The following is a 19,710-nucleotide window of genomic DNA, read 5'->3' as shown; positions in this document are numbered from 1 at the left end:
ATAAATTAATTAACTTTTGGCTGTGTAGGCCTCTGTTGCCGTGCTCAGGTTTTCTCTAGTTGTGGCGAGCAGGGGCTGTCCTTCGCTGTGGGGCTTGGGCTCCTCATTGTGGTTGTGGGGCACAGGTTTAGGCTCGAGGGCTTCAGCAGCTGCAGTCTGAGGGCTTAGAGCACAGGTTCAGTAGTTGTGGTGCATGGGCTTAGTTGCTCCGCGGCATGTGCAATCTTCCCATACCAGGGATGGAACCCGTGTCCCCTGGACTGGCAAGGGGATTCTTATCCATCATACCACCAGGGAAGTCCCTCCACTCCTAGGTATTTACCCAACAGAACTGAACGTATGTTTACATAAAAACTTGCACAGAAGCACTATTCATAAGAGTTAAACAGTGGATACAACCCAGATGCCTTCCAACTGATGAACAGATAAGAAATATGGTACCTCATACAATGGAATATTATCCAGACACAAAAAGGAGTCAAGTACTGATACACACTACAATGTGGATAAATCTCGAAAACATGCTAAGTAAGAGAAATCTGTCACAGAAGAATGCATACTCTATGATTCCATTTGTATGAAATGTCCAGGATAGGAAACTCTACGGAGACAGATTAATAGTAGTTAATAGATTAGTGAACTGGGGGTTGGGGGGTGTGGGGAGTGATGGCTAGTGGATATGCGGTTTCTTTCTGGGATGATGGAGTGTTCTGGAATTAGACAGTGGTAATGGTTGCACAACCTTGTGAATATACTAAAAACCACTGACTTGTAAACTCTGGGAGGGAGAATTTTATGGTATGCGAATTACATCCCAATAAGAAAATTTTTTTTTTAATTTAAGAAAGAAAAAGCAACTTTAGATGTCTCAAAGATCTACTTTTAGATCCGCCTTCTTTTGATGTTTACTATTTAAGGTAAAAACAATTTTCCACCCAAGGTGGCTTATATACTATAAAGCATTGTTTCCTTTATGTTAAGAGATGTTACCTGGCAGCCATCCTGATTAATCCACTTGTGCTGCACTTCGTCTCTGGCGGAGTCACTGAGGCCGGCGTGATAAGCCAGGGCAGCAAGGCCATCGTTCTGTAACGTTTCAGCCATTGTGTCACATTCTCGCCTGGAGAGGCAGTAAATTATCCCTGAGTCATCTGCCAAGAAACCAAGACAGTCTTGTGAAATGAGGACACGTAACATAAACGGCGACATGACTTACATGATGTCTTCAGAATTGTCTGAACTGTAAACAAACCTTCAGTTTTCTGACAGCAGAGGAGAATCACATAGGTAGAATAAATCAAGCAAGGAGTAACATGTGCTGGAAATGACAAGATTTGACTTGCAATCCTGTTCCTCCAAATGGACCTGGAGGCGCCCTGGCTCCGTTTCTCACTGCTATACAATAGGAAGGCACTCCTACACAGACTTTGTAGAAAGCATATGGTGATATGTATCAAGAGCCTTAGAAATTCTCCTTCCTTTTGACTCAGTTTCCTTCTGGGAAACAAATCGAAGAAATAAAGTGCCCCAAGGACTTATTTAACAAGTTCTGTTTATAATTTTTGGCCACATTGTGCAGCATGCAAGATCTTAGTTCCCCAAACAGGGACTGAACCCTGGCCCCCTGCAGGTGGAAGTGCACAGTCTTAACCACTGGACCACCAGGGAAGGCCCTATAGTTTTTAAGATTAAAAAAAAAAATTTAAGGGCCAACATAGGACATAATTAAGAAAGAAAATTATAAGCAATCATTCAGTGTTTTCTAAGTTTTTAAAAAGACACGAGAAAATGTTTAAGATTTAAAAGAGGTAAAGGGTAGAAAACACTGTATATACAGTAGGCTAATGGAAAGAAAAATACACACAAAAATTACTGGAAGGAAATAAGCCAAAATGGTAAGAGTAACTTAACTTGTCCTATGGTAAGGTCTGTCCTTTGATTCTTTCTTCCCTTCCTTTCTAAATTCTCTTCACTGTATTATATTTGCTGCTGTTTGTATGTATGTTATTTTTAAAAATCGGACAATAAAAGGCAGTAAAGAAAAAGACATCTCTCTGTGGAAGGGCCAAAGATACAGGTACACACAGAAGGCTATTTATATTAGCTCCCTGGGTGGCGGGGGCTGGGGGTGGGGGTATGGGAAAGGAAATTACTGACTTTTTCTTTGATCTATCTCTGTATTGTCTGATTTACTGAAACAAATTTGTATACAAATTAAAAAAAATAAAATAGAGATGTTTAACAGCAACAACAACAAATGCTCCATGGAAAAGTAGCTAAGAGGTTACATGGAAAACTACCATGAATCTCGGAATCTCATTCTAGTTAACAGGACTCAAAGGCAGACACACTTGGGAGAAGGCACTAGAACAGAGTTGCATAATTCACACACTGATAGCAGCCAGAAGAAAGACTGAAGCCACGAATAATACAGGTGTGTAGGAGGCGGTATTTAATATGCTTTTTATTAGGGGTTATTGCTAGCAAACCGAATGAGGTTTTCTAATTTTCAGAACTGAGAGAGTTGCAATATTCTGTGCTATAAACAGCAAGTTAGTGCTACCATGATGAGAAAAGAAATGCTTAATAGGCGATTTTATATATTCAACCATGGTACTAAAAAGACATTTACTCATCACTTCTAGACATAGTTCATCACAAGGCTGTACTCACGTGGGTGATGCTTTCTGATCCATTCTAAGCAATCAAATGCCACCTTTTTAGGTTTTTTGGGTAACACGTAGTATTTTAGATTGTGTCTGTTGAAGCTCATGCTAAACCTAAAAGAAGTCAGAAACATAAAAATTTCACTATTATGAGAAAATATAGGTTTAGCCACCTTCAAAAACTGAACGCTGATTGGGCTTTCCTGGTGGCTCAGTGGTAAAGAATCTACCTGCAAATACAGGAGACACGGTTTGATCCCTGGTCCAGAAGATCCCACACGCCTCGGAGCAACCATGCCCGTGCACCACAGCTATTGAGCCTGTGCTCCAGAGCCCGGAAACTGCAACTACAGAAGCCCAGGCGCCCGAGGGCCCGCCCGTGCGCCACAGCGAGAAGCCACTGCAACGAAAAGCCCGCACACCACAACTAGAGAGCTGCCCCCACTCCCCGAAATCAGAGGAAAGTTCTCACAGCAACAAAGACCCAGCACAGCCAAAATAAGTAAATGAACAAAATTATAAAATAAAAAAAATTAAGCACTGGTTTTCTACAATGCAAACCTAATCATCAAGTTGTCTTAAAGTGAATATAACTACTGGCAACTTACATAATAAAACACAGCTGGAAGTTAGGTTAAAGATTAAGGATGGTGATAAGGAAGGTATGTCTATGGGACTATGACAATCAGAAGGAGGGCCAAAGAAAAAAATATGCAGAAAAGACAGGAGTCCAGGTTCCAAAAACAAGGTAGATTAAAAGCAGAGATGGTTAAAATATTATGTAAAAGATGAGAAATTCATAGAGAAACCATACATAACTTTAGGCTACCAGTATCCCCCAATTCTAACTGTGCACAGACGAGTGGGGGCTTCCCAGGCGGTGCTAGTAGCAAAGAACCTGCCAGCCAATGAAGGGGATGCCAAGGGACGTGGGTTCGATCCCTGGGTCAGGAAGATCTCCTGGAGGAGGGCGTGGCAACCCACTTCAGTATTCCTGCCTGGAGAATCCCATGGACAGAAGAGCCTGGTTGGCTACAGTCCATGGGGTGGCAAAGAGTCGGACACAACTGAAGTGACTAGGCACGCATGCACACAAAGAGTGGAGAGCTGGCTGCAAGGCCCCAGGAGGTGAAGTCTGCAGACCCTGATCACTGCCCTTTGCTCTGTGCTCAGAGGGGGCGTGACTGACTCTGAGATGGATACACTCTTCGTCCTCTGGCCTTTCGCTCTTGGTCCCCCACGTCCCCTATCTCCTTTGTGAGCTCTGCCTCTCCATTATCTCCTTTCTTGTGCTCCAGTCTCTTTTGTGAATTCTTCCCTTTTATCTCTGTGTAGGTACCTGGACCTTCCAATCCTGAAAACAACAAAAGCTTCTCTTGACCCATCATACGTTCCACTGCAGCTAGCGTCCCACTTTGTTCTCTCCCTCCAAAGGCAGGTTTCTCAGAATCTTCTTGTGCCCCCAACCAGCTGGCTTTTGGCATTACCATTCTACCAAAATTGCTTTATCAGAGCTTTGAGAATCTGGAGAAGGATGATGGAATTGTTATAGGGTCCTTGGCCCTGGGGAGCCCCTGAATCTGTGCCAGGTTCCAACATGGCCCCAGGAAGGAGTGAGAACATGAAGTAAGGAGTTAAAGTTAGAGAATGAAGACATCTCAGTGCCTGGGTGGATGGAAGGGAACGAAGATGGTGAACTGCAATAACCTGTGGTAAGGAGGTGGTCTATACACAGCGGGTAGGGATCAGAGGAAGGAAAGATGGGGACTAAAACCACTGCCTTTCTGTCTTTGTATCTAAGTTCAAGCTAGATGGGTCCAGGTTTGGTTGCCATTGATATCAAGATACACACTTAATTTTAGGACTAAAGAATGCTTCACATGTGAGGCGGGCATGTTCCTGAGGGGACTGCTATGCAGATAAGATGGCCACGCAGCAGGCGGCAGAAATCAACTGCATCTGGTATCTGCCTGGTCTTCTGTCAGACCTCATTCTCCTACCTTTTCTTGTCACCGTCTGCTGTTTGCTAGTCTTACCAAAACCTCTACCTGTGGGGTTTCTCCCCACTTACAGGAGAATCAGCTCCCGAAACGCTTGGCTCTTTTCTTCTTCCCCTGTATTATCCTCTTCAGGGACTGCACTCTCACTGCTTTAAACAGCATCCAAATATCATACCTGCGAGTTCCAACTTCACTCCCACCTTAGACCTCTTTTCAGAGTTCTAAACCACTGTTCAACTTCTTCCAAATCAGTGGTCTAAATCTGGGGTATGTATACCCTTGCTGCTGCTGCTGCTAAGTCACTTGAGTCGTGTCCGACTCTGTGCGACCCCACAGTTGGCAGCCCACCAGGCTCCCCCATCCCTGGGATTCTCCAGGCAAGAACGCTGGAGTGGGTTGCCATTTCCTTCTCCAATGCATCAAAGTGAAAAGTGAAAGTGAAGTCGCTCAGTCGTGTCCGACTCTTTGCAACCCCATGGACTGCAGCCCACCAGGCTCCTCCGCCCATGGGATTTTCCAGGCAAGAGTATTGGAGTGGAGTGCCACTGCCTTCTCTGATGTATACCCCTAGGGGTTCACAAAGATTTTCTCAAGGTACATGAGCGAAGATAATCTTACAGGAATCAATTTCCAGATCCTGTTTTCACATGTATGAATTTTTCCCTAAAAGATGGATCTGAGGGACTTCCTGGTGGTCCAGTGGTTAAGAATTTGCCTTCCAATGCGGGGGACATGGGTTCAGTCCCTGGTGGGGGCACTAAGATTCCACATGCTGTGGGGCAACTAAGCCCCTGAGCTGCAACTACTGAGCCCTAGCACACCACAACAAAAGATCCTGCATGATACAACTAAGACCTGACACAGCCAAATATATAAACAAATATTAAAGACAAACAATCAAGAAAAGATGGATCTGAGAATGCTGGTAATCAGGACTTTCTGCTCATCGTTGTTTAGTTGCTAAGTTGTGTCTGACTCTTTTTTCGAATCCATGGACTGTAGCCCACCAGGCTCCTCTGTCCATGGGATTCTCCAGGCAAGAATACTGGAGCGGGTTACCATTTCCTTGTCCAGGGGATCTTCCCAACCCAGGGATAGAACCCAAATCTCCTGCAAGGCAGGCAGAGTCTTTACCGCTGAGCGACTAGGGAAGCCCTTTCTGCTCGATACTCCTGCCCCTTTTTTTCCCTTTTACAATTGTCTCTCACTTTTGAAAAACAAACTTTACTTTTCAGCCATTCTAAACTTACCACGTGCATTGTTCCAGACGTAAAAACCTCCCAACAAAACGACTGAAATGCAGTATGGGTGTAGGTACAACTTTCTCTAATCTAAGTACCAGAGACCCCGGGTGGGGCTTCCTGTCTCTCAGTGCTTTACACGTTTCTGTTAAGAGTAAACATCAGGAAAAAAGTATTGTGGCCTTTATTGGGATGATCTGATTTCAGATACACTGACAGGAAAGTGGCGGCAGAGAAGCTGATGCTCACTTTATGACATTGGCCGCTTTCATTCCTATTGTCATGAGATGCATTATGCACAGCGTCTTGTGAGATGACTGCTAAACCATACTGAGAATCCACTCCTCTTAAGACACCATGTGTACGTACAAAGCACTCAGAGATCTTTCAGAGCTTGAGATGGCAGAAGAATGTGTGGCAGACTGCGTCAAGACGGTAGATGAGAGACTTGATACACCCACAGACTATTCTGATTGTTCTCAATTAATTATTTATAATCACTGCCACAGCAAAGGAAACTGCAGTCTTGATAAAATTTAGGCATAAAAAGAATTGCCCAGGAATACAAATGATGTAGATAATTTAAAAACTTGTATGATTTGGGCTTAAGCTGGGAATGCCATGTGAGTCTCCCTGCTGCTGCTGCTGCTGCTGCTGCTGCTGCTAAGTCGCTTCAGTCGTGTCCGACTCTGTGCGACCCCATAGACGGCAGCCCACCAGGCTCCCCCATCCCTGGGATTCTCCAGGCAAGAACACTGGAGTGGGTTGCCATTTCCTTCTCCAATGCATGAAAGTGAAAAGTGAAAGTGAAGTCGCTCAGTCGTGTCCGACCCTCAGCGACCCCATGGACTGCAGCCCACCAGGCTCCTCCATCCATGGGATTTTCCAGGCAAGAGTACTGGAGTGGGGTGCCATCGCCTTCTCTGTGAGTCTCCCTAGGAATGCTGAAATGATTATACACAAGAATGACCTTACTGATTTCCCCTACATTTTACACATTACATTTAATTTCAGAACGGTGTTTTATGCATTAAGCAAAAAAGTTTTGGGTCAAAAAAGGGGAGATAAAAGCACATGCTGTTGAATCCACTATATCACTGGTGGGAATGAAAAATGGTGCAGCCACTTTGGAAAGCTCTCAAAAGGTTAAAAATAGTTACAATACGACCCAACAATTCCACTTCTGGGGATATACCCAAGAGAACTGAAAACACAGGTACACACAAAAACATGTATGGGAAGTTACTATGCCTGTGTTCAAATTCATGTTGCTCAAGGGTCCACTGTATTCACACAATTTGTTATAATGAAAAAGTTAAATCTCTTAAAGAGTTCATCACATATAACAAATCTTACTTGGCTTGTTGGAAATGGGATGTTTGGAATTAACAGATACTCTAATTAGAGTTCACATCAGTTGATAAGTGGATAAATAAATGTGAAATGCCTATTCAAAAAAGATTATTACGTCATAAAAAGGAATGAAGGAATTTCAGGTGGTTTACTGACTAAAACTCTGTGCTCCCAATGCAGGGGGCCTAGGTTCAATCCCTGGTTGGGGAACTAGATCCTGTATACTGCAACTAAGAGCCGGCACAGTAAAATAAATGATTTTTTTTTAAAGGAATGAAATTCTGATATATGTTACAAAATAGATGAACCCTGAAAACAAGTGAAAGAAGCAGGGCAGAAACAGGAAGGAGAGAATGGGTGGTGACTACTGAGTACTAGGTTTCTTTCTGGGGTGATAAAAATGTTCTAAACTTAGATTTGGGGGATGGGTACACAGCCTGTGAAAGTACAAACAAACCAGTAAATTCTAACCTTGAAATGGGTGAATTCGGTGGTGTGTCAAATGTGTCTCAATATTTTTTTTAAAAAAGCTTTGGATCCCAAAATATCTTCACCGAGGGAATACTGGTGTAGACACTGAAATGGTAAGTATTATTAGGTCCAGGGTGTCAAGCTCTAGCCATGCTAAGTGACGTTAGGAAATGGGATCAGTTTGTGCTCGGCTCTGCTTCTGGAACCGAGCCACCATCATGGGCATGTGTCCTAAGTAGTTTATGTGAGTTGAAAAACAAAGTCAGAATTTTTTTTTTTTATATAAGAAAATAAGTCTAGTTTGGCCAATTGTTTTGGCAATGAAAACTGGCTTTGCCAATTAGGTTTCATGGTAGTCATGTCTCATTGTTTGAAAGAGCTAATTGGCAGCCATAAAGTTCTGACAAAACTATTATTTAAAAGCATATCACAGAATAAAAACATGTCAAAAATACACTAGAAAAGATGTACTGAAGCTAATAGTATTTTGATTTCCCTAACTCCTGGATAAAGGAATCATTTGAATGAAAAGAGTAACAAGGATATCTAATAGCCACTAGAAAAGTTTGGTAAAGCATATTTTTAAAGGTATATTTCCCAGAAAAAGTAAAGTGAATAAATAATGACCTGACTTATTTTGCCAAATGGTTCCAAATTCTTTCCTTTTCACAAAATTTGGAGGACTTAATTGAGATGTCAGCTGAGAGATCATTACAAATAATTTTCAATGACAGATCATTATATAATTTTGGCATATATATCAGGAGGAATTCAAATAACTGAGCATTAATGTAGAATAAAATGCTTTCCATTCCTATCTACATGCTTATATGAGCAACATTTCTCAATGCTATAAAATATACCTCTAAAAATAAGAAATATGAACTGACTTGATTGATCCATAGATAAATGTACTGAGAAAAAAGTCCTAGCTCATTAAGTTACACATTCCCCATCAAAATTTATCCCTAAGAATTATTTTCAAAAATGTATTTAAGCTGTTCTGTCAGTCATGTACTACTAATGTTATATATAATTCATTTGTTCAGTTAGGAAGAAAATTTTACTATAGGAAATTTAAAAAAAAACAATTAATTTATATATATGTTTTTCTTTCAGGTAAATATGACAGAGTAAGCAATAAGACTTCATGCATAAAAATACATTACCTTAGGGTAAAATTCTATGGGGAAATTGAAAGAGAAACAGTATTCTTTTTTATATTAACTGCATAAATGTCTAACTCTTATTTTTCTTTCTCGGTTCATATTATAAGGCCTTGAAGAAAAGGGATAAAGCCAATCAATTTTACTTCCATCCTCATATTTCCCAAAGACAAAGAATGTTATCACAGACTGGCAGGAGGAGAGAAGAGCAGGGACCGTGGCTTCAACCCTAGGGGCACCTGTCTTCACTAGGGCCATGACACCACAGCAGTGGGGAAATTTAATCCAAACAAGGGGTCTATGGACAGAAAAGAAGATAAAAAAAAAAAAGTAACAGAAAATGTTGGTTAATGTTGGGGGCCAGAGTGAGGTACTCCGCCCATGGCAAAGGTCATGAGGAAGGAGGCTCGACATACGCAAAGGCGGGATAGAGCCTCAGGAGTCCCCCTGGAAATCCTCGAGCGTCTACCCCCATAACCAGAGCCTGCCTACTTTACTACTTTGTGCTCTTACCTACACCTCTGACTTTACGGGGGGCTGTCCCCCACCACCTCTTTCGGAGAAGGAGTTAACCTAGAGCTCCAGTCAATAAAAACTCTTGGGTGTGACAAGAGTGTTTTAACCTACAAACTCCTCTGAAGGTTCTCTAGCCTGCCTGACAGGCTCGTCGGGCCACATGTGATTGCTCACAGCCTCCCAACCGTGAGAGGCACGAGATGCTTTAAACCCTCTAAAAACAGGTTCTTTAGAGAAGTTAGAAAACTATAAGTATAGTGGGCTAATTAGAAATTGTGTTGGTGAAGGGTTTTTCATTTGTTGAGCCAATGTTTGTTGCTAAGTCTCCATATCTCCTGCCCTTACACACATTAATGAATATATAGAAGGAATAAGTATTAACCTTTGATATTAATCACGTTAGACCTTAGGCTAAGTCAATTCTTTCCTTAACTAAAACCCACTACACCCTCACCCTATAGGAATGTAACTTTATTTGGGTGGCGTCTGTTTTAAGAATAATCACCCCTGGAGAAATAAGTGTCCTGGTTGACTGACCGCTGTCACAAGGAGAGGGTCATAAATTGTCAGCAGGTCCCCCTGGCCAGAAGATGATGTAACACCCCTAAGACCTCTGTATACATTTGTATGAAGCACCTGACTTTGATAAAAGTCAGGACTGCTGACCCCACGTGACTTTTGCATAACATCTCAGTGTATAAAAGTAGACCATGGAAAATAAAGAATTGGGATCGGTTTCTCGAAAGACTGGTCTCCCCATGTCGCTCTCTCTCCCACTCTGGCTGAGTCTCCAACTGGAGCGTGGAACCCGCCATGCTTACTAATTATGCCTGGGCTTCTAAGATCCGACCGGGGAGGCCTCAGTGTCTCCTCTCCTTCGGGAGAACGGAAGGACGCCTGCGGCCTACGTAAGTGGTGCAAATTTCTTGTCTTGAAGTTTTATTGGTCTCCCGCGTAAACCAAGCTACTCAGCCTCTTTTCTCCACTGAATTTTCCTACTGAGCTATCCTCATCCTATTACTCTTTATATCTTTGATAAAATATTTAAATAAATAGGTCGCCGACGCCGTCCCCGCTTCGAATACCCTGGATCAGCCGGGGGTTAAAATCTTTTACTTTCAACTCAGGGATTTAAATTCTCCCAAATATAGAAGCACCAAATATATTAAAGGAGTCAACAGACCTGCCCAAATTTTCATATTTTACCCACATTTACCAAAATTCTTCCATATGTTTCATTTATTCATTCTTACCGAGTGCCAAGTATACACAGGGCACCACATGCTAGACTCAGGGAACGTACAATCCATGACTTTTCCAAGATCTCCCCCACACATCCTTGGGAGGACATATTAGAGGTGTCTACCTCTGAGCCTGTATGTGCAATGCTTACTCAAAGAACACAGATTCGATACTTCCAAAAAGCTATTCAAAAGGTGAATTGAATTTGCATCACTTCTCTTAATTATGGACGTTTGGTAATTAATATTACTGATTTAAAAGAATAGTAGATTGCATCTGATATCTATTGATGGAAAAATGCTAAAAACACTGCCTATTTTTAAAAGGGATTTTTTAAACCAGTGGAAGACTTGCAGAAACAAATTTCCAGCATGTGGGCTCTTCACTAGAACCTAAACTTGTAAGACATCTTAAACATAAAATGTTGTAATATAAATCAGTTATGGAAGAAACAATCTTTTTCTCTCCCAAATTTTATAAACACTCCTCTGCAAGTGAAATTAAAATATTGCATTCCAGTTTTTGTGATTACCTGCACAAAATTCTGAAGACTTTAAAATTCTTGGGCTTATGAATGCCAGTTTAATCTGCAAAAGGTCTCTGAAGCTATCTTAATCTCAAACCCCTTCACACTAGGGCTTCTCTCGTGGCTCAGATGGTGAAGAATCTGCTTGCTATGCAGGAGACCTAGGTTTGATCCTTGGGTTGGGAAGATCCCCTGGAGAAGGGAACGCTACCCACTCCAGTATTCTTACCTAGAGAATTTCAAGGACAGTGGAGCCTGGCTGGCTACAGTCCATGGAATTGCAAGGAGTCGGACATGACTGAGTGACTAATACCATCTTCACATCCGTCCCCACATATGGCACTTAAAGAGTTCTTCTGATAATCCACCAAAATGCTGCTGTTGTCTTTATTGATCATAATATTTACAGAGCCAGCTTATTTTCTTTATTTCCAAGTGAGTCAAGCTTTAAAAATTCACCCCAATACATTAGCAGCCATTATTCCCTCAGATATTCCTCAAAGCACCCACTAATAAATCAGAAGGAAAAAATACATTAACCTTGGTAGACAACAGCTGTTTAAGTAAATGTTTGCTGAGTAAATGGAACCTGTGAGAGAATGTACTTGTCTTTACAAAGTCATACAGAGATACAAAACAACTCAGTGCAACCTATACTGGGGATATTTTCTTATAGAAGTTTTTGTTATTGAACAGTTATGGTCAAATGGTGGCAAGCAGAAGCACTTTGCTGTTGAGATGAAAACAAAGTTAAAAAAAAAGCTGCTACATACACTTTCTGGACTGCTTTCAACATCCTGGATATAGTTGGGACTTCAGAGGAAAATGACAAAGCAGTATCATCTGTCCCTTTCATTATATACACTCTACGACAGCAGTCCCCACCCAACTTTTCTGGCGCCAGGGACTGTGCCAGAAAAGACGACTGGAAGACCATTTTTCCACAGGAGCTGGGGGGCGGGGATGGTTTCAGGATTGAAGCACATTACATTTATGATGCTGCCGCTGGTCTGACAGGGGGTGGAGCCCAGAAGGTAAAGGGAGCGATGGGGAGTGGCTGTAAATACAGATGAAGCTTTGCTTGCTTGCCCACGGCTCACCTCCTGCTGTGCAGCCTGTTAGTTCCTAACAGGCCACAGTCCAGTAGCAGTCTGCGACCCCGGGTTGGGGTCCCCTGTTCTAGAATACACAGGAGCCAAAATTGGATAAATAAAAGCTAATTTATTTCTGAGACCATCCTAAGGTTTAACAGGTATGGCATGCACTTTATCCCTACTTCCAAAATTGGTACTGGGATGAGAGTTTTAATTTCAGTGACTGACTAAAAGCCCCAGGGTCTTGGTTCCCAAATTCTGCTGCACATTGGAATCACCTGAGAATTAAAAAAAAATTTTTTTAAATACAACAACAATACATACTGGCTCCCAGCTCCTCAAATCCTGATGTAATTGGCATTAGAGATGGAAATACGCCTTGGAGATGGAAACGGCTGCCCACTCCAGTACTCTTGCCTGGGGAGTCCCACAGACAGAGGAGCTTGGCAGGCTACAATCCATAGGGTTGCAAAGAGTTAGAGACAACTGAAGTGACTTAGCACGCATGCACCCCAGGCACTGGGATTTTTGAAGACTCCACAAATGATCCTATTGTGCAACAATCAGGGAACCATGGCCCCCAGGTTTTAAAACGAATAACTTTTGACAACTTACACCTGAGGCCTGAGAATCTTCAGCTGAGTGAGTATGTCCTTCTGTACCCGGGGGTTGGCCGTGGCAGTGAGAGCCATCACTGGAACAGAAGGGAACTTCTGGCGAAGAATATTCATTCTTTTGTAATCTGGACGAAAATCATGTCCCCACTAGTTGGGGAAAAAAAAAACAAAACAAAACACTACTGCTTTTCAGATTACTCGGATCTTCTTTATATACAGCATACACTTAATACACATATTAAGAACCACATTATTCTTCAGTGACATAGCAGAATAATTCAATCAATATTTCTTCTCTCGGCACTCAAAATCTAAATACTGTTGGCGGTATGTATTTACTGGTATGTCAAGATGTAGAGAACGGTACTTACCTGACTCACACAGTGCGCTTCATCAATGACAAAACGTGCCAAGAGCTTCCTCTCATACAGATTCTCCAGAGTAGAGATCAGCCTGTTACTCGCACAGACCTAGACGGGAAGTATGTCAGTCAGACATTTAAAACCATTTGAACACATCACCGTAAGGATCTGGTTGTCTTTAAGCTCCACTGTGACTTAAGTTGCATTAAAACCACATAAAATTGGTTCTGATTTCAATCTATGAACTGAATTAGAAAAAGTAATAGAAAATAGCAGATGAGACATTCTAGAATGTTCACCCACATTTAGCAAACAGTTATGTATTAGGTCAGTGCTTCTAAAACAATTTTTCTGCCTCAGTGTATCTGGGAGCCACCACAGGTTTATATGGGTGACAGTGTTACAGACGTGTTACATGTGTGCATGTTGTTTGGGGGAATCATATACAAACATATGTACAATATATACACACATGTGTGCATGCTCAGTCGAGTCCAACTCTGTGACCCCATGGACTGTAGACCACCAGGCTCCTCTGTCCATGGGATTTTCCAGGCAAGAATACTGGAGTGGGTTGCCATTTCCTCATTCAGGAGATCTTCGAGACCCAGAGATGGAACCTGCGTCTCATGTCTCCTACACTGGCAGGTGGATTCTTTATCACTGTGCTACCTGGGAAGCCTGTATATGCATGGCTTGTACATACAAGCCTGTATGTACGTATATTTCATAGCTCAGTCCATAACTGGGTCTAGAAACAATGACATCCCAGTAGCAGTGACCATATCTGGCACCCATGTCTTGACAGACATGTTGGAAGGACACAGAAGCCAGTGTGATGGAGCTTTTCCACTGGCCAAACCTAGAACAATTAAAACATCAAAACACACAATGGTAACTGATTATAACCCACTGATTAACTTAAGAATTCATGATTTCATATTGATATAAATAAATATGTGGGTAAAATGAAAAGCTTGTCCTTACAGGAGAATACCAATTAAATTAGAAGAATCATCACTTGGCACTCACTACAATAACAACTGGTGGGGACAATAAAACTCAAGTCAAAATCTCACCAGACATAGGATATGTACACAGTTTCAGAATATTCCACAATAAGAGATCTACAATTACAAAAAAATTACATTTATTCTTGTAATGAATAATTAACAACAAAAAAAGTAATTTTACAGTGGGGAAATCTGGCAGACACCATATTAACCAAATGATCGAAGTTAACAATACCAATAATAGAATGAATTGATCAAATGCCTCCTGATAAGCTGCACTGAGAACATATCACCACTTCTGTGATATTCTCCCCAAAATGAACAATGCAAATCTAATCAAGAGGAAATATAAAATCAAATTGTGTGACAGTCCACAAAACAACTGGTTTTCACTCAACTGTCAAGATCATGAAAGACAGAAATTGTTTAAAGAGACATGAAGAAAATGGATAATGTAGGAATTTATTTTGCTATAAAGGATATTATTGGGATAACTAGTGAAATTAGAATAAGGTTTCATAAAGTAACAGTATTGTAGCAATTAATATTTTCCAATTTTGTTAATTATACTGAGAATTCCTTGTTTTTAGGACATGCAATGAAGTATTTAGGGTTGAAAGGATATCATGTCTGCAACTTACTCTGAAATGTTTAAGGGAAAAACAGAGAAAGAATAATAGAGCAGTTACAATAAAACGTTACCATGTGGGTTTCTCAGTGAAAGTTATAGAGGAATTCTTACACTACACGCATCAGAAATTATGTCAAAAATTTAAAAACATGTGTTTTAGTGGGCTTTAATGAGATAACAGAAAAAATATACTGGTCCCTGCTCCCAGTTCCTGGAATAGGGTTCCTGAAACCCTTGTAAATTCTTAAGTGGTTAGAGCACTGGGGCTCCCCTGGTGGCTCAGTAGTAAAGAATCCGTCTACAATTCAGGAGACAGGGGTTCAATTCCTGGGTCAGGAAGATCCCCTGGAGGAGGATAAATGGCAACCCACTCCAGTACTCTTGCCTGGGAAAATGCCATGGACAGAGGAGCCTGCGGGCTACAGTTCGTGGGGTCACAAAGAGTTGGATATGACTGAGCGACTGAACAACAAGAGCACTGGGAGCACCTTTGATCCTATTGAGGCGACGCTGGTTGGGCTCCTGGGTGGGAACTGGTCGCTAGAAAGACTACACCAGGATTAAAAGCTTGGGATTTTGAGTTCTACTCCCATCCTCCAGAGAAGGGAGTCAGTGTAGAAATGGAGACTATAATTGATCATACCTATGTGAGGAAGCCTCCATAAAATACCAAAAGTATGGGGTTCAGAGAAGTTCTAGGTTGGCAAACACATCCACGTGCTTGGGGGCTGACACACCCCAATTCCACAGGGACAGAAGCTCCTGTGCTTAGGACCCGCCTCATATACCTCTTCATCTGGCTGTTTATCTGAAGGCCTTTACCACAGCCTTCAATAAACTGGTGAATGTAGGTAAATGTCTCCCTGAGTTCTGTGAGCTGCTCTTGCAAGTCACTGAATTCAAGCAGGAGGAGGTCACAGGAACCTCAGATTTGCAGCTAAGTCAGACGGAAGTTGTGGGTAACCTGTGGCTTGGCACCTGGAGCAGGGTGGTAATCTCGAGAGACTGAGCCCTTAACCTGTGGGGTCCGACACTATCTCTGGGTAGGTAGTGTCAGAATTGAGTTAAACTGTAGGACCCCTAGCTGGTGTCACAGAGGACAACTTGATGGAAGCAAAGACCTCCGTATCTTTGCTGACTAGCGTGTAATATTCTATGTGAGAAGTAAAGGAGAGAAACACGGGAGGGAAAGACTCAGTATTTCCTCACTTGGTAAAGGAGAACTGGGTTGTTTTTCTAAAATAGCTGTAATATCATATTTTAAAATAATGATAGAAATACAAACCTTCTCTGGCGTAACATACAGAAGTTTTATAATTGGGTCTTTTTTTGATAACTGGAGGTAAATACTTGTAGCTTCTGAGTCCGTCTTATCACCTGTCAGATATGTAGCTGGGATCTAAGCATAAAAGTAGTAAACAAATTAAATTTTACACATTAATCTGACTCAAGCTTACATTTATCTTTAGGTTTTATAAATATTTTATAAGTCACATATCAAACCTGTCAAAGGAAAAGAGAATCTCAACATAATAATCAGTACATATTTTTTACAAACCCTTGTTAACTGTAAGTCAAATAGTCTTCCCACTGTTTATTTCCTTTTCTTTTTCCCTGTTTCTTTACTTTCTTAGCTCTTCAGATTTGTAAGGAAGATAAATGTGAATTCATCATCTAAGAGATTCCAATTCTAATGTATGGCCATATTATTTTTTCAAGTAAACGCATCTTTTGGGTTTTAACGCACCACGACACTAAAAGGACCACAACCTCATGAATGGCTGAACAATGGCTACCATCTCTGTACTGAGACATCATCTTTGGGAAGAAAAATCAAAGCAGTGGTCTTGTTGAGGGGTGATGGTTCATAACCCTGAGAAGAGTTCTGTTTGGTCACAGTATGTAGGATTTAATAGACTGCATTCATAAACTTTTCTTAACCTCAGCCAGGAGGAAAAAGGACATACGTGTGTAGGCATGCACATGTGTGTGCATTTTAAGATATTAAGGGAGTGAGAACTAAGCTGATCTGACAGTAGTATAAAAAGAAATTCTTCCATATTAGAAAAAACAAATTTATATCAGCAATACAGGTTAAAGGTTCATACTAAAATGTGTTCTTCCAGAGTAAAACCAGATTGAACTCTAGAAAGTCATCTGTACCAGAATTCCCAAAGACTTGTACTTAAATGTAACAACCTAATATAACTGCTGTGCTTTAGTCATATAGTTCATGAACTATTTAATAAAAAAGGTTACCCAGAGTACTAAAATATAACTGTTTTTAAGTTATGCTATTCTTAGTATTTTTATTATAATTGGCAGTGTTTTAACTTACATCCAAGGAAGTCAGCTTTTGGACTTGATCTACTATAAGTGATCTCAAAGGGGAAATGACAATAGTGACCCCAGGAGAAACACAGGCAGGAAGCTGGTAACACAGGCTTTTACCACCTCCTAAAGGAAATGACCAAAAAAAAAAAAAAAAAAAAAAATCCGTCAAGTTCTATGTTGAGAGCATGAAGGCAAAATGTACAATGCAAATGACATATAAAATTTAAAGTAACTAATAGGACACCAAGTGATATTCTCCACGGTGCCAAAATACGCCATATTTGAATGAGCCAAAGTATGTGGGCAACTTAAATGCATAAAAATTATCTTTAGGACAATCTTACATAGGTATACATGACAGCAAAAGCAAGCATCAGGGCAGGAAACTTAAATGCATCAGAAATACTTTAAAAGTCTGCTTGAGAAGGATACCCCGAAAAATGCCCCCTCGAAACCCTAGAGGGTCTTGGAAAGCCTTGAATGAAAACTGCTGGATGAGGAGGGTGAGAATTCCACCACTGAACTGCCAATGCCTCAGACTGCTGGACGAGGAGAATGCCAGGGCCCTCCCTCTCCAGCTTTAGTTCTGCAGTGCCAAACTGGAGTCAAAACAGAAGACACACACTGAACGGCAATAGAAGTATGGAAAGCTGCTGACTAACCAAACCAACAGCATCTACAGTGTAAGGTCAGTGTGAGAAAATTCAGACGCCCAGTCAATGCTGCTAATGACGATGGCGACACCTGATTGCTGGAGGTCACAACTAAGGCAAGTAAGAGGCAGAGGGAAGACTCGTCTGGTAATGAAACCCCAACCGCCCACATTGCCGCGTGCTTTCTTTTCATTAATCGAAGCATAGGTGATTTACAATGCTCCCCTGCTTCTTATCCTAATGGCTAATTTAATATTCTTATTTGGATGACTGTACATCAATCACTCGACAGCTGTTATACACTTTAACAGCACAATGAAAAGTCTTGGATCTCTTCAAAACTGAAGACAAGAAAGAACTATGTTCCAGGCTTTTCACTTAATCCTCATGACACTCTGTGAAGTGGGTGCTTTGGTATTATTCCCACTGCACAAACGAGGAGCCTGGGTTTGGGGGATGAAGTGCCTTGCTCACAGCCACACCGTTAATAAATGGCAGAGCTGTGCTTTGAGCCCAGGGCATCACTCCAGAGCCAATGATTTCAACCACCAGGCCACACGAGGTTGTGCCAAATAAACTGCCAGAAGGGGTTGTGGTCTCTGACAGTAATTTTTTTGTTCTTGTTCCAGGCTAATTTAGACTAGAAAAAAAGAAAAATTCCCAAAGGAAAATCCTTGATCAATTCAACACAATGAGCTTTGAGGTGAGGATCTTAAAGGGCAATAAATGTTATCATGTCAACAACCAGAACAGAGGATATGAAATAATATACTTTCCCAACTGTGGCATGGGAGGATCAGAGGCCCCTAAATGATAGAAATATGGTGTAGGTGTTCTTTTTATTTCTATTAAAGGGCTTTCATTTAACATCTGCCAATGGATTCCTGCCAATTCATATCTAAAAATACATACCAGTGGGCATTAAAATGAAACAGTCTTCACCAAGCAGTGCAGCATTGATCGCCTCTAGCTGATTAGTTCTAAAATTATGCAGGCCAAATTTCTTATGAAAAATCTTCATCATTTCTTTTGTATGAGGAAAATTAAGACTCTGGAAACGCTCATGTTTCGGATTTCTGGATGCTAAATTCTGCTCCATCTTGTCTAAGAAAATAATCAATGTTAAGAGAAATCGGGGCGTTATTGTAACCAGTAAGCTTTAGCATCTGAGCCCACTGCCCTGCAGAAGCGCTGGTGTGCGGTTTGCCACAGCACACCCTTCTTTACCTGTTTATCGGGGTCTCCTTGCTGCCCAGTGTCAAGGCCACCAGAGACTTCCTAAGGGCCAAGTTCAAATTTTTCCTTGATTTTTTTTTACAGCACCTACCCCTCCTATATATTCTCTCCTCCTTCTCTTTTGAACTTCAAGACAATCATGGGGGGACTTCCCTGGTGTTCCAGTGACTAAGACCCTGTACTCCCAATGCAGGGGGTCGGGGTTCTATCCCTGGTCAGGGTTCTATCCCTGCTCAGGGAACTAGATCCCACATGCCTCAACTAAGAGTTTGCATGTGGTACTAAGACCCCCATGCAATGCATGTACATGGAACAGTCAAATACATACATACAGATTAAAAAAAAAAAAAAAAAAAGACAGTCCTGGGTTTTCTACTCACTTTAACTTCCTTTTCCTGGCTCCATTTCCATCTGTCCCTGAAATGTGGGAGTCTCTGACACTTGGGACTGGGCTCAGTAGACATTCTTTTTTGGAATTTTCCTAGTTCTTTGACCTTAAACATCGCTGATGTGCACAGAATGCCCAGATCTCTTTCTCAAGATTAGACTGACGCCCTCCTAAGTCCCAGGGCTGCACGCACCTCCAACT

At 41.5% G+C, this 19,710-nt stretch overlaps 1 protein-coding gene across 3 annotated transcripts in view; it reads right to left on the bottom strand.

Annotated features, from left to right (window-relative positions):
* BLM (BLM RecQ like helicase) overlaps positions 1 to 19,710 on the bottom strand; it is a 92,651-nt gene that overhangs the window by 34,408 nt on the left and 38,533 nt on the right. For 2 of the 3 annotated variants that reach the window (XM_086364470.1, XM_086364471.1), the window contains exons 8-14: positions 18,798 to 18,989; positions 17,237 to 17,355; positions 16,184 to 16,297; positions 13,264 to 13,362; positions 12,891 to 13,039; positions 2,674 to 2,780; positions 991 to 1,151 (exon numbers count right to left, since the gene is read on the bottom strand). In XM_086364470.1, coding sequence (XP_086220596.1) covers positions 991 to 1,151; positions 2,674 to 2,780; positions 12,891 to 13,039; positions 13,264 to 13,362; positions 16,184 to 16,297; positions 17,237 to 17,355; positions 18,798 to 18,989 — 941 coding nt within the window. Of the gene's footprint in view, positions 1 to 990; positions 1,152 to 2,673; positions 2,781 to 12,382; positions 12,554 to 12,890; positions 13,040 to 13,263; positions 13,363 to 16,183; positions 16,298 to 17,236; positions 17,356 to 18,797; positions 18,990 to 19,710 lie in introns of those variants that run through there. The other variant, XM_086364473.1, reaches the window with a different exon arrangement.

The sequence above is a fragment of the Bos grunniens genome, chromosome 21 (genome assembly GCF_055505025.1).
Source record: "Bos grunniens cultivar Pamir isolate PY7600 chromosome 21, Bosgru_T2T1.0, whole genome shotgun sequence".
Taxonomy (NCBI): domain Eukaryota; kingdom Metazoa; phylum Chordata; class Mammalia; order Artiodactyla; family Bovidae; genus Bos; species Bos grunniens.
Note: the sequence above shows the minus strand (reverse complement) of the source record. Positions and strands in the feature narration are given on the sequence as shown.